We start from the raw sequence: 15,157 nt of genomic DNA, 5'->3' as shown, positions 1-15,157 counted from the left end.
AGTTCTTTGTTATATGATTTCCCCAAAGCTGATCCATGGAATCTTCCGAGGAATGAAACGGTTGGAATTTACAGAGATGTGGGGCTAACGATTATTCATTGATTCACCCACTGTGTGGTGTCTAACATGATGCATTTGTTTTTGGTTACAGTGGCCTATCAGAGAGGGGGTGAAAGTGTGAGCAGCGGAGCAAGGTAAGCTGAATGTGAAGTGGTTACTTGTGCAAGAGCAGAGAGACCTGGGCTGGGTCAACTGGGGTTGGTCAGGCCGGGGGGGGGGGGAGAGAGAGAGAGAGAGAGAGAGAGAGAGTGTGTGTGTGTGTGTGTGTGTGTGTGTGTGTGTGAGAGAGAGAGAGAGTGTGTGTGTCTATGTATATGCACACGTGCGTTACTGTGTGTCTGAGTGTGTGTGTATGTGTGTGTTTGAGTGCGTGTGTGAGAGAGAGTGAGTGAGGGTGCGTGTACGTGCGTGTGCTACTTTGTGTGTATGTTTGTCTGTGTGAGAGAGAATGTGTGTATCTGTAAGTGTGAGTGTGTGTGTACGCGCGCGTGTTACTTTGTGTGTGTGTGTGTTTGTGTGTGTGAGAGAGAAAATGTGTGTGTGTCTGTAAGTATGTGTGTGTGAGAAAGTGTGCGAGTGTGTGTGAGAGATAGCCTCTATGTCTGTGCGAGTGTCTTACTGTGGGTCTGAGAGTGTATGTGTGTGAGAGTCTATCGGTATGTGTGCGTGATTGAGCAGGTGTGTTTAGCATGTGGGTGTGAGTATATTTGTGTGAGTTTGTATGCGTGTATGTGAGTGCACGATTGTGTGTGAGAGTGTATTATTGTCTGTGCATGTGAGAGAATATGTGTGTAAGAATGTGAGTGTAGTTAAAGGAATAGCCACCGATTATGAAATGGTCAAAATCAGGAATGTTGCTGGGAACCTGAATTGGGGGAAACACAGAAATTTTTGAGAGCATCAAGAGAGGGGAGAGATCGGGTGGGAGTGGGTCATGGAGGGATATGAAAAATTTAAAACACTAAGTTCTGGGCTGATAATCCTAACTCAATACAGAGCAGGGGAGCAATGGAATGGAGGAGAAGAAAAGGGAGGCAGAAATTGTATCTGAGATTGTCACTGTGAGAGGTTCAAATCTCCTCTATATGGCTGAGTAACAAAGGATGTGATGCGAGATGGGGGAGTTCATATCTTTTTTACTGTGAAAGTGATGAATTTTGTTTCCCCTCTTACCAGACCAGGTTTACTAAACATTGGAGATTCAAACCAACCCTGGCTAGCAGATACCTGGCCCAATACAGGAACCAATCACAATGACTGTAGCATCAACTGCTGCACCTCGACCAATGCCAACAGTGATAGCAACCTTACTACCTACAGCCGGCCAGGTTGGGCTCTTTCATTGGCTAAGTCCCATTCTATATGTGTATTAGAAACAAGAGTAGACCATTGTTCTACTTCTCCTCTTATTCATGTTGTGTATGTTTATTTGGGGGCAGTGGCTTTACTGGCAATATTAACTACTGTATGAGAGTGAAGATCAAGGGAATGGTGGGAGCTTTTTGGGAAAATTTGGGGATTTTGGCATTTTGGGATAGCAAATCTTAGCAGGACTTATACACTTAATGGTGAGGTCCTAGGAAGTGTTGCTGAACAAAGAGACCTTGGAGTGCAGGTTCATAACTTCTTGAAAGTGGAGTCGCAGGTAGATAGGATAGTGAAGAAGGCTTTTGGTATGCTTTCCTTTATTGGTCAGTATACTGGGTACAGGAGTTGGGAGGTCATGTTGTGGCTGTACAGTTCATTGGTTAGGCCACTGTTGGAATATTGTGTGCAATTCTGGTCTCCTTCCTATTGGAAAGATGTTGTGAAATGTGAAAGGGTTCAGGAAAGATTTACAAGGATGTTGCCAGGGTTGGAGGGTTTGAGCTATAGGAAGAGGTTGAATAGGCTGGGGCTGTTTTCCCTGGAGCGTCGGACACTGAGGGGTGACCTTATAGAGGTTTATAAAAGCATGAGGGCCATGGATTGGATAAATAGACAAGTCTTTTTCTTGGGGTGGGGGAGTCCAGAACTAGAAGGCATAGGTTTAGAATGAGAGGGGAAAGATATAAAAGAGATGTGAAGGGCAACCTTTTCACGCAGAGGGTGGTGCGTGTATGGAATGAGCTGCCAGAAGAAGTGGTGGAGGCTGGTACAATTATAACATTTAAAAGGCATTTGGATGGGTATATGAATAGGAAGGGTTTGGAGGGATATAGGCCAGGTGCTGGCAGGTGGGACTAGATTGGGTTGGGATATCTGGTCAGCATGGACAGGTTGGACCGAAGGGTCTGTTTCCATGCTGGACAGCTCTAAGACTCTATAACTGTGGAAAAAGGAACAATGCACCTCTTGTGAGGTTTGACAGTCCTCTAGCTCAGCCTTCTAATTTTGTCTCTTCCTCCCTCCTGCTCAGCTGACTGTATCGCCAACTATAACAACCAGCTGGAGAATAAACAGACCAACCTACTGCTGCCCGAGTCAGCGGTCTACGGAGACATGGACCTGAGCAACAAGATCAACGAGATGAAGACCTTCAACAGCCCCAACCTGAAGGAGGGTCGCTGCCTGAACCAAACAGCACAGCCCACTCCCTACGCCACCACCCAGCTTATCCAGAGCACACTGGGCAACAACATGAACACCAGCGGAGCTGATCTGAATGACAAGCACTGGAAACCGTCACTACAGACCAAACAGGAGCTATCCCCCATGCAGTACAACATCATGGAGCAGAACAAACTCAACAAAGGTACATAAGGAAGAACGTGTTGCATTTCTATGGCACCCTCAGGAATTCCATTCAGAGCTATTGATGCTGTTTTTAGTGTGTGACCACTGTTGTAACGTAGCTGTCAATTATGCACAGTGAGCTCTCACAAGCAAACATTGTAATGTTAATGAGTGTTGAGAAGATTTGTAGCTCAGGTTGAGGTCCTGGATCTAAATTTGCTCACTGAGCTGGAAGGTTCATTTTCAGACATTTCATCACCATTCTAGATAACATCATCAGTGAGGTGAAAGTGAGGACTGCAGATGCTGGAGATCAGAGCGGTGCTGGAAAAGCACAGCAGGTCAGGCAGCATCTGAGGAGCAGGAAAAAATTGCCCAAAATGTCGATTTTCCTGCTCCTCGGATGCTGCCTGACCTGCTGCAATATCTTCAGTGAACCTCCAGACGAAGCACTGCTGATGATTCCTGCTTTCTATTTATATGTTTGGGTGTTTTAGGTTGGTGATGTCATTTCCTGTGGTGAAGTAATTTTTTTGTTCTTTTTCTCAGGGGGTGGTAAATGGGGTCCAAGTCGATGTGTTTGTTGATAGAGTTCTGGTTGGAATGCCATGCTTCTAGGAATTCTCGTGCGTGTCTTTGTTTGGCTTGTCCTAGGATGGATGTGTTATCCCAGTCAAAGTGGTGTCCTTCCTTATCTGTATGTAAGGATACTAGCGAGAGAGGGTCATGTTGTTTTGTGGCTAGTTGGTGTTCATGTATCTTGGTGGCTAGTTTTCTGCCTGCTTGTCCAATGTAGTGTTTGTGACAGTCCCTGCATGGTATTTTGTAAATGACATTAGTTTTGCTTGTTGTCTGTATAGGGTCTTTCAAATTCATTAGCTGCTGTTTTAGTGTGTTGATGGGCTTGTGAGCTACCATGATGCCAAGGGGTCTGAGTAGCCTGGCAGTTATTTCTGAGATGTCTTTGATGTAGGGGAGAGTGGCTCGGGTTTCTGGACATGTTTTGTCTGCTTGTTTGGGCTTGTTGCTGAGAAATTGGCAGACTGTGTTCATTGGATACCTGTTCTTTTTGAATACACTGTATAGGTGATTTTCCCCTGCTCTGTGTAGTTCCTCTGTGCTGCAGTGTGTGGTGGCTTGTGGAAATAATATTCTGATGCAGCCTTGTTTGTGGATGTTGGGATGATTGCTTCTGTAGTTCAATATTTGGTCCATTTGTGTTGTTTTCCTGTAGACGCAGGTTTGAAACCAAAAATAAAACTCAAACATATAAATAGAAAGCAGGTATCATCAGCAGTGCTTCATCCAGAGGCTCACTGAAGATGTTACCTGGTATGGTGATGAAATGTCTGAAAAGGAATCTTCCACTTCAGCAAGCAAATCTATATCCATTGTGATGGTGTCCAATCGTCTGTAGAGTGAGGGATAAATCTTGGTCCAGAAAAAAATGCTCCGCTCCCTAACAACATTGTGGTCATAGGGGTTTGCTAAGAGGGGCTGAAAGACCTCTGTTTGATGACTTCTGACAGTCAAGAATGAGCTGGTGAGATGACGGTTACCGACATGACCCATGATGATGAGCAATTTTGAACAAATGGGATCAGGAGTCAGCTGTGATCCAGATGGATCTGGTAGCGGGAGGGTCAATCGTCCACCCAATCCTCTCTGGGGGCCAATTGTCTACTCAATCCTCTCTGGTATGAATTCTTTGCCTTGGCGGAATGGAATTAAGGAATAGTGAAGGGAAGAGACCTACTGGAGGGGGAATAGGAGCATGAGTTTACTCAGTCTTCAAAGATGAAGACACAGAGTGAGGATGAGAAAATCAGGGTTAGAAAAAATGTTGAGGTTTCTGAGGAGCTAAAGACTAGCGAGTATATCTGTAAGTGAACTGAGGGAAATACAGAACTGGCGAGGGAATGGGAGAGGGTGGGAGCGAAGGGGATCATGAGTGAGTGTTTGAAGAAAGCGAAGAGGTGACTTTATCTGTAATCAATCTGATGAGACTCGCAAGATCACTTCAAATATTAACATCAAGGATGTGGGCCGTTGGTTTGGGAGTTCACACAGAGGTAGAGGTTTAGAAAGAAGATAGCTGTAATCTCTGACGGGGACAGACATGAAGAGTTGAAGTGGAGGAAGTCACTGAAGATGAAAACTCATTAGGTGCAGAGGCTAAGGGAAGAAGATAATCAGGAAATTTTGTTTTTTTTATGGCATACTTGGCGGAGAACAAGGATTTTAAATGAGATGCTATTGGTTGGAGCGAGGGGCGGTGAGGAACTGAAGAGAGTGATCCAGAGGAATGGGCAATGTGGCCAAAATGCATTTTACTGGAAACCAGCTGGAGTCAATGGAATTACAATGAGACTCTGTCTGCTCTTCTGCATTCTGAACAGGTTAATCGAACCACAATATGGTGTATAAACTGCTCGGTATGCTGATTTCAAACACACATGTCATCAGGGTTAGAAATCTGACCACAACAAGCTGTGTGGAAAATCCAGTTTATGGAAAGTACAGTGACCTCAGATGGATATCAGGTTTTGTATAACTGTTATACCTCCAAGAAAAATATCCATTTGGTATCTAACCCTGTGCTATACCTGTCCTGGGAGTGTTTAATGGAGAAAGTGTAAGAGCGAACTTTACTTTCAGTTTGAAAGAGTAGAGCGGGTCTACTCTGTGCCTAACACCACACGGTCCCTGTCCTGGAAGTGTTTGTTTAGAGTTTGGGATCTGATCTAAGATTGTTCGCCCTTTATTTCCTTTCAGATTATCGACTAGCCGAAACGAACAGCATTCCCACAATCCCATACAGCCAAGCGAGTGAACATGGGACAAGTGGATCCTATAACAGTTCAGATCGAGGTAGCAACACATCAGGTTAGTCACTTGGTTACTGCCGGTCTGTGTGAAAGCAGGTGTAGTGATTGTAATGGGATCAACCTGCTGGACCCCAGAGAATATGAGTCCCCCGATTGGGGCTATTAGTCTGGTCCCATCAGGGAGCCCTGGCTGACATATATAAATAGGAACTTCAGAGATTCTGTTCACTCTGAGATCTGGCTCCAAGGGAGCTGGATCAGGGTCAAGAAGTTTCCACATGTAACTAAGGGGGACTTGCTGGCAGTGTACTGACCTCTGTGTATTTTAGCAGGGTGTATCAGAGGTGTATGGAAGCTGGCAAATTAAAGCATGCTTTAGAATGTGGACCTTATGACACAGAGTGTTTATAACAGGAATGTATAAGGAAAGCTACACCAGTACATAATGGACAAAAGAGAGAGACAGAGCTGTTGAATCGGGTAAGATGAACCATCGAGGGAGCACCCCTCCTATGGCATGCAAATACCAGTCCAGGCTGAATGAGCAATGTTACACGGTTAACTTAGTGCAACCCTGCAGAGAACCCAGCAGTTAAAGGTCACAAGATCAGAACTGCATAGAATATCCTCGCATTAATTACAGCCCACAATCAGGCCATTCAGCCCCAACTACACTGTGTTAGTACGTCCAATCCAAACGAGCCTTCTCCTACATTTCTTCATCTCACATCATCTCTGCTTCTCCTCCCCTGTGTAATTATCCACTTTCTCTTTAAGTGGAAAAGTAATGCTCAGCTCAGTCACTCTCTGTGCCAAGTCCCACAATCTGCACAATCTCTGGTGAAAGGGTGTCCGCTGAATGCACAAATTTGGTCATGTTTCTTGGATACGGCTGACCGAGTAGCAATCTCCTCGCTCTGAATCAGAGGGTTGTTGGTTCGAGTCCCACTGCGAAGCTTTGAGTGCCATGGCCTGTGTGCACCTTCCTGAAGCCAGTATCAGGGAGGACGTGCTGCAGGGTGGAAGCTGGGCTCTTATGCACTATTCCCACTCAGCCCTCTCTTGGAGGTTCTGCTACATGCACATCGGTTGATATGCAGAAGTTTCCAGCACAGCACAGAGGCCAGAGATCAGAGCTGGGGCAATAATAACAATCTCTTATAGAGACACATAGCACGAAAACAGGCCCTTCAGTCCAATCAGCCCATGTCAACCATAATCACAAACTAAAGGCGTCTCTACCATCCAGGCCAATACTTACCCATTCCACAGACACATTTACATGGCAATGCTTCTGGAAGCTTGCTGTGCACTGGTGAGTTCTTACAGTTCTTAGCGTTATACAACTCTGACTACACGCCAAAAAACTTACAATGCCTCTGCAGTACACTGGTTAAAACCTAAAGCCAAGACAGGTGCCATATAAATGCAAATGCTCCTTGCCTCTGAATGAAGATGTTTCTCCACAGTTGCTCCTCTAGATTGATAACGCTTACAGCTATTTTCTTGCATCTACCTGACCCAAATGAACACAGAAACAATGAAACCAGGAGCAGGAGGAGGCCATTCAGCCCTTCAAACCTGCTGCACCATTCAATATGATCATGGCTGATGGTCCAACTCAGCTTTCTCCCCATACTTTTTGAACCCTTTAGCCCTGAAAACGATTTCCAACCCCTTCTTGAAAACATTCAGTGTGTTGGCTTCAACCACACTCCGGGGCAGAGATTTCCACAGGCTCCCGAGGTGAAGACATAACTCCTCATCTTAGCATTAAATGGTTTGAACCTTTGAGCCTTGGTTCTGGACCTTCCGATCATCAGGAATATCCTTTCTGCATGTATTCTGTCCAGTCCTGTTAGCATTTTATGGGTTTCTATGAGATCCCTCTCTCATTCCTTAAAGTCCGGTGAATATAGTCCTAACTGATTCAGTCAGGAATCAATCGAGTAAATCTTAATTGCACTCCCTGCCTCACCAGAACATCCTTCCTCAGAGAAGGAGAACAAACCCCCAGTCACCTTTGCTCACTCGATTTCCAACTGACTGTATTGCAAATTCAGCTGCCCACCACACCCCAGGCCTGTGTTATTCATATTGAACAACAATATGTTAAAGTGATGTGTATTCTCACTGCCCTGCTGTGTGATACAAAGTTGAATATTCAGGATCAACAGAAAGAAACGAAAAGGAGCAGTTAGTGGGGGGAGGGGGTGGCACAGTGACCCTGTGGTTAACACTGATGCCTCACAGCACCAGGGACTTGAATTCAAATCCAGCCTCGGGCAACTGGCTGTGTGGAACAATGAACGTAGAACATGACAGCGCAGTACAGGTCTTTCAGCTCTTGGTGTTGTGCCAACCTGTGAAACCAATCTGAAGCCCATCTAACCTAAATTATTCCATTTTCATTTGGATGTTTATCTAATGTCCTTTTAAATGCCCTTAAAGTTGGCGAATCTACTACTGTTCCAGGCAGTGGGGTCCGTGCCCCTACTACTCTCTGAGTAAAGAAACTACCTCTGACATCTGTCCTGCTGAGAAAAGAGAACTTGGAGTGCAGGTTCATAGCTCCTTGCAAGTGGAGTTGCAGGTAGACAGTACCCCCACCCTCCTCTAGCTTATCTCTCCATGCTTCAGGCTCACTGCCTTTATTCCTGATGAAGGGCTTTTGCCCGAAACGTCGATTTCGCTGCTCGTTGGATGCTGCCTGAACTGCTGTGCTCTTCCAGCACCACTAATCCAGTATAGTAAAGAAGGCATTTGGTATGCTTTCCTTTATTGGTCAGAGTATTGAGTACAGGAGTTGGGAGATCATGTTGCGGCTGTACAGGACATTGGTTAGGCCACTTTTGGAATACTGCGTACAATTATGGTCTCCCTGCTATACAAAGGATGTTGTGAAACTTGAAAGAGTCCAGAAAAAATTTATAAGGATGTTGCCAGGGTTGGAGGATTTGAACTATAGGGAGAGGCTGAACAGGCTGGGGCTGTTTTCCCTGGAGCGTCGGAGGCTGGGATGTGACCTTATAGAGATTTATAAAATCATGAGGGGCATGGATAGGATAAATAAACAAAGTCTTTTCCCTGGGGTGGCGGAGTCCAGAAGTAGAGGGTACAGGTTCAGGGTGAGAGGGGAAAGATATAAAAGAAACATGAAGGGTAACGTTTTCACTCAGAGGGTGGTACATGTATGGAATGAGCTGCCAGAGGAAGTGGTGGAGGCTGGTACAATTACAACATTTAAAAGGCATCTGGATGGGTATATGAATAGGGAGGGTTTGGAGGAATATGGGCCAGGTGCTGGCAAGTGGATCTAAATTGGGTTGGGATATCTGGTTGGCATGGATGGGTTGGACCGAAGGGTCTGTTTCCATGCTGTACATCTCTATGACTCTATATTTCTCATCCCTCATGTCCCCTCATGCTAGCCATCACCATCTGAGGAAAATGGCTCTGACTGTCCAAGTTATCCAAACCTCTGATTAACTTATATGTTCTCTCTAACGAAAACAGCCTTTGGTCTTTCAGCATTTCCTCGTAAGACCTTCATTCCAGACCAGGCAACATCCCAGTAAATCTCCTCTGCACCTTTTCCAAAGTTTCCACATCCTTCCTATAATGCAGTGACCAGAACTGTACGCAATACTCCAAGTGTGGCCACGCCACAGTTTTGTACAGCTGCAGCATGACCTCATCACTCCGAAACTCAACCCCTCCACCAATGAAAAGCTAACACATCGTATACCTTCTTAACAACTCCATCAACCTGGATGGCAGCTTTCAGGAATCTATGCACATGGACACTGAGAATCTTATTAGTCCAGTACTCTTTATTCCTATTACTCCTTCCAAAGTGAATGACCTCAAACCTTTCTGCATTAAACTCCATTTGCCACCTCTCAGCCCAGCTGTGCAGCTTATACATATCTCTCTGTAACCTGCAACGTCCTTCAACATTATCCACAACTCCACTGATCTTAATGTTACCTGGAAATTTGCTAACCCATCCTTCGATGCTCTCATCCAGGCCGTTTATAAAAATGACAAACAGCAGTGGCCCCAAAACAGATCCTTGCAGTGCACCACTAGTAACTGAACTCCAGGATGAACATTTCCCATTAACCACCTCCTTTCAGCTCACCAATTTCTGATCCAAAGCACGATATTGCCCTCAATCTGATGCCTCCATATTTTCTGCAGTAGCCTACCATGGGGAACCTTATCAAACACCTTACTGAAATCCAGATACACCACATCAACCGCTTTACCCTCATCCACCTGTTTGATCGCCTTCTCAAATAACTCAATAAGGTTTTGTGAGGCACAACCTACCCTTCACATGTTGACTATCCCTCATCAACTTATTCCTCTCTAGATGATTATAAATCCTATCTCTTATAATCCTTTCCAACACTTCACCCACAACCGAGGTACGGTTCACTGGTCTATAATTACCAGAGTTGTCACTACTCTTCTTCTTGAACAAGGGAACAACATTTGCTATCCTTCAGTCTTCTGGCACTATTCCTGCAGACAGCGACGACAGAAAGATCAAAACCAAAGGCTCTGCAATCTCCTCCCTGGCTTCCCAGAGAATCCTAGGATAAATCCCAATCTGTATCCGTTGCTCCCGATGTGTCTCCTCTACATTGGGGAGACTGGGCGCCTCCTAGCAGAGCGCTCTAGGGAACATCTCCGGGACACCCACACCAATCAACCAAACCGCCCCGTGGCCCAACATTTCAACTCCCCCTCCCACTCTGCCGAGGACATGGAGGTCCTGGGCCTCCTTCACCGCCGCTCCCTCACCACCAGACGCCTGGAGGAAGAACGCCTCATCTTCCGCCTCGGAACACTTCAACCCCAGGGCATCAATGTGGACTTCAACAGCTTCCTCATTTCCCCTTCCCCCACCTCATCCTAGTTTCAAACTTCCAGCTCAGCACTGTCTCCTTGACTTGTCCGGACTTGTCTGACCTATCTTCTTTTCCACCTATCCACTCCACCCTCTCCTCCTTGACCTATCACCTTCATCTCCTCCCCCATTCACCCATTGTACTCTATGCTACTTTCTCCCCACCCCCACCCTCCTCTAGCTTATCTCTCCACGTTTCAGGCTCACTGCCTTTATTCCTGATGAAGGGCTTTTGCCCGAAACGTCGATTTCGCTGCTCGTTGGATGCTGCCTGAACTGCTGTGCTCTTCCAGCACCACTAATCCAGTAAACCCCATCTGGACCAGGGGACTTACCTATTTTCACACTTTCCAGAATTGCTAACATCTCCTCCTTGTGAACCTCAATACCGTCTAGTACAGTAGTTTGTATTGCAGTATTCTCCTCAACAACATTGTCTTTTTCCAGTGCGAATACTGATGAAAATTATTCATTTAGCACTTCTCGTTTATCCTAGGACTCCATGCTCAATTTCCCACTACTATCATTGATTGGCCTTAATCTTTCTCTAGTCAATCTTTTATTCCTGATATACCTATAGAAAGCTTTAGGGTTTTTCTTGACCCTTTCCACCAACAACTTCTCATGTCCCCTCCTCGTTCTTCTTACCTCCCTCTTTAGGTCTTTCCTGGCTAACTTGCAACTCTCAAGCACCCAAACTGAGCCTTCACATCTCATCCTAACATAAGCCGCCTTCTTCCTCTTGACAAGAGATTCAACTTCCTAAGCAAACCACGACTCCTTCACTCGACCACTTCCTCCCTGCCTGACATGTACATTCTTATCAAGGACACGCAAGAGTCCACATTTCAATTGTGCCCATCCCCTGCAGTTTCCTTTCCCATCCTATGCATCCTAAATCTTGCCTAATCACATCATAATTAACTTTCCCCCAGCAATAACTCTAGCCCTGCATTACATACCTATTCCTTTCTATCACTAAAGTAAACATTACCTAATTGTGGTCACTATCACCAAAGTGCTCACCTACCTCCAAATCTAACACCTGGCTGGGTTTATTACCCAGTACCAAATCCAATGTGGCCTCGCCTATTGTTGGCCTGTCTACACACTGTGTCAGGAAACCATCCTGCACATATTGGACAAAAGCTGACCCATCTAAAGTACTCGAACTATAGCATTTCCAATTAATATTGGAAAAGTTAAAGGCCCCATAACAACTACCCTGTGAAGTTTGCACATTCTCCATGTGTCTGTGCGGGTTTCCTTCGGGAGCTCCGGTTTCCTCCCACAGTCAACAGATGTGTAGATTAGGTGGATTGGCCAGGGGAATATACAGGAATATGGGGATTGGGTGGGTCTGAGCAGGATGAACTTCAGAGGTTTGTTGTGGTTTTGATGAGCTAAATAGCCTGTCGGAATCCTTTGAAAAGGAGTCTGATGGTGAGCTCCTCGAGGGGATTCGAATTCTGAAAGACTTTGAGTGGATAGAGAGGGAGAGAGCATTGTTCTTGTGGGGAAAACAAGATGAGATCGATGCCAAAAATATCCCAATCGCCAATTCTTTGCCCAACGAGCGATGAGAATGTGAAAACCATGACCAAAATGAGAGGGTGAGGTGAGAGTGTAGGACCAATGAAAGAGGAAGCTAGATCAGAACCAGGAGTCACAGTCTGACGATTCGGGGTGGATCATTTAGGATGGAGATGAGGAGACATTTCTTCACCCAGAGAGTGGTGAGCCTGTGGAACTCATTACCACAGGAAGTAATTGATGCCAAAACGTGAATGTATTCAAGAGGTGGCTAGATATAGCACTTGGGGGGAATGGGGTCAAAGGTTATGGGGAGAGAGCAGGATGAGGCTATTAAGTTGGATGATCAGCCATGATCGTAATGAATGGCAGAGCAGAGTCAATGGGCCGAATGGCCTCCTCCTGCTCCTATCTTCTACGTTATATTTCAGCATTTGTAGGGAAAGGAATTAGAGAGATTTTAGATTTAGATTTAGATTCACACCCAGCATGGACTGGCTGGGCTGAATGGCCTTTCTGTGTGCTCTCTATCCAATGCAATTCGATTGTGATCTTATAGAGGTTTACACAATTATGTGGGGCACGGATAGGGTAAATAGGCAAAGTCTTTTCCCTGGGGTCGGGAAGTCCAAAACTAGAGGGCATAGGTTTAGAGTGAGAGGGGAAAATTATAAAAGAGACCGAAGAGGCAACCTTTTCACGCAGAGGGTGGTACGGGTATGGAATGAGCTGCCAGAGGATGTGGTGGAGGCTGGTACAATTGCAACATTTAAGAGGCATTTGGATGGGTATATGAATAGGAAGGGTTTGGAGGGATATGGGCCGGGTGCTGGCAGGTGTGACTAGATTGGGTTGGGATATCTGGTCGGCATGGACGGGTTGGACCGAATGGTCTGTTTCCGTGCTGTACATCTCTATGACTCTGTGTATTCCCACTGACGATGACAAGCTATTTTCCTACTGCTTTTTCCAGGGAGCCAGGGTCACAAGAAAAGTGTCCGGACTCCAAAGTTGCCCAAACAGGGGGGCATGAATTGGGCAGAACTTTTGCCACCACCTCCAGCTCACCCGCCACCCACAGCAGCCAATCCTGAGGAATACAGCATCAACAGAGATGAGAGGTATGGAGCCACCCCCCGATTTCTAGATGGCACTCGAAGCTTTACCCTGCCCACTTGATTCACCCAGAGAGTTTGGGCACCCAGCACCCACGGGTGCCATTTCTTCTGGCCTGGATACCTATTTACCCTGTGTCACTGTTGGCCTGTACCCACCAGAGAGTGATGGAAGGGTAAGGCTGCAAAGCATGATCACATCAGACATCCCAGAGCTGAAACTGTGGGAAATAACACCAAGAACTGCCGATGCTGAAAATCTGAAACAAAAGCAGAAACCGCTAGAGAAACTCAGCAGGTCTGGTAGCATTCTTCTGAAGTGGAGGTGCTGATGTTGGACTGGGGTGGGGGGGGGAAACAAAGTCAGATGACACCAGGTTATCGTCTGACTGGTTTATTTGAAATTGTAGAAATACAGAAGATAGAAGCAGGAGGAGGCCATTCGGCCTTCTGAGCCTGTTCTGCCATTCATCATGATCATGGCTGATTGTCCAACTCAATTACCTCATCCTGATTTCTCCCCATAACCTTTGATCCCATTCACCCCAAGTGCTTTATCTAGCCACCTCTCAAATACATTCAATGTTTTGGCATCAACTCCTTCCTGTGGTAATGAATCTCACAGGCTCCCCACTCTCTGGGTGAAGGAATGTCTCCTCATCTCCATCCCAAATGGTCTACCCTGAATCTTCAGACTGTGACACACCCACCATTAGATTACTTACAGTGTGGAAACAGGCCCTTCGGCCCAACAGGTCCACACGCCCCGCCGAAGCGCAACCCACCCATACCCCTACATTTACCCCTTACCAAACACTACGGGCAATTTAGCATGGCCAATTCACCTGACCTGCACATTTTTGGACTGTGGGAGGAAACCTGAGCACCCGGAGGAAACCCACGCAGACACGGGGAGAACGTGCAAACTCCACACAGTTAGTCGCCTGAGGCGGGAATTGAACCCAGGTCTCTGGCGCTGTGAAGCAGCAGTGCTAACCACTGTGCCACCATGCTGCCCATTGGGGACATCTTCCCTGCATCTACCCTGTCTAGTCCTGTTAGAATGTTATAGGTCTCTGTGAGAGCCACCCCTCACTCATCTGAACTCCAACGAAAACAATCCTAACCTAGTCAATCCTTCCTCATACGTCAGTGCCCTCTGAAAGCCTGTGGTTTTAAACAAACCTGTTGGAACGAACCTGTTGGACTATAACCTGGTGTTGTGTAACTTCTGAGTTCATTCTTCTGAAGAATGTCCCCCTCGTCTAGAAATGTTAACTTTGTTTTTCTCTCCCCAGTGATGTTGCCAGACCCGGCGAGTTTCATCAGCACTTTCTGTCTTAATGCAAGCTCAATTCTAAATCTGTTTATGGACATTTTCAGAACTCAGGCTGTGATCCTGAAAATTCCCGGAACCCGGATCACTCATCGAGCTGTTGGATTGCTCGTCCTGATCAATGATCCAAAGAACGTCAGTTCGAACTCAGCCGGGAACAGTTCAATGTTACTGAAGGACTCAGCTGTCAGTGATGGTAACATGGAGCTGAGACACGCTCACGGAGAATCGAACCCTGGTTCAGTGATCACCTTTAGAGAAGGAAATCTCCCCCCCTTAGCTGGTCTGGGACTGTCCCTGATTTAAAGTCCTGCACTGATCCTTTTGACTCCTAATTGGTTGTATTTATCTGTAGGTGACTGGGGACACATTGTAAATGTACCCTTTCAGATACGTTCCCCTCCTCAGAATGAATTTAAAAAGATACCCACTCCCTGTCTGGCCTTACACCAATAAGGAGGTGAACAGTCACTACCCACTGGAGGGTGTTAGAGAAACACGCACCACAGCAGACAATCAGTCTTATCTAAGACCATAAGACATGGGAACAGGAGTAGACCATTCGGCCCCTTGAGCCTGCTGCACTATTCAATAGGATCATGGCTGATCCAACCATGACTGCCCTATCCCCATTATCCTTGATACCCTGACT

General features: G+C 46.1%; 1 protein-coding gene across 5 annotated transcripts in view; it reads left to right on the top strand.

Annotated features, from left to right (window-relative positions):
* Positions 1-15,157, top strand: part of robo1 (roundabout, axon guidance receptor, homolog 1 (Drosophila)) — a 682,199-nt gene that overhangs the window by 639,937 nt on the left and 27,105 nt on the right. For all 5 annotated transcript variants that reach the window (XM_072585788.1, XM_072585789.1, XM_072585790.1 and 2 more), the window contains 5 exons: positions 152-194; positions 1,237-1,388; positions 2,459-2,794; positions 5,551-5,661; positions 13,028-13,175. In XM_072585788.1, the coding sequence (XP_072441889.1) occupies positions 152-194; positions 1,237-1,388; positions 2,459-2,794; positions 5,551-5,661; positions 13,028-13,175 (790 nt within the window). The remainder of the gene's footprint in view (positions 1-151; positions 195-1,236; positions 1,389-2,458; positions 2,795-5,550; positions 5,662-13,027; positions 13,176-15,157) is intronic.

The sequence above is a fragment of the Chiloscyllium punctatum genome, chromosome 15, assembly GCF_047496795.1.
Source record: "Chiloscyllium punctatum isolate Juve2018m chromosome 15, sChiPun1.3, whole genome shotgun sequence".
Taxonomy (NCBI): Eukaryota; Metazoa; Chordata; class Chondrichthyes; order Orectolobiformes; family Hemiscylliidae; genus Chiloscyllium; species Chiloscyllium punctatum.
Note: the sequence above shows the minus strand (reverse complement) of the source record. Positions and strands in the feature narration are given on the sequence as shown.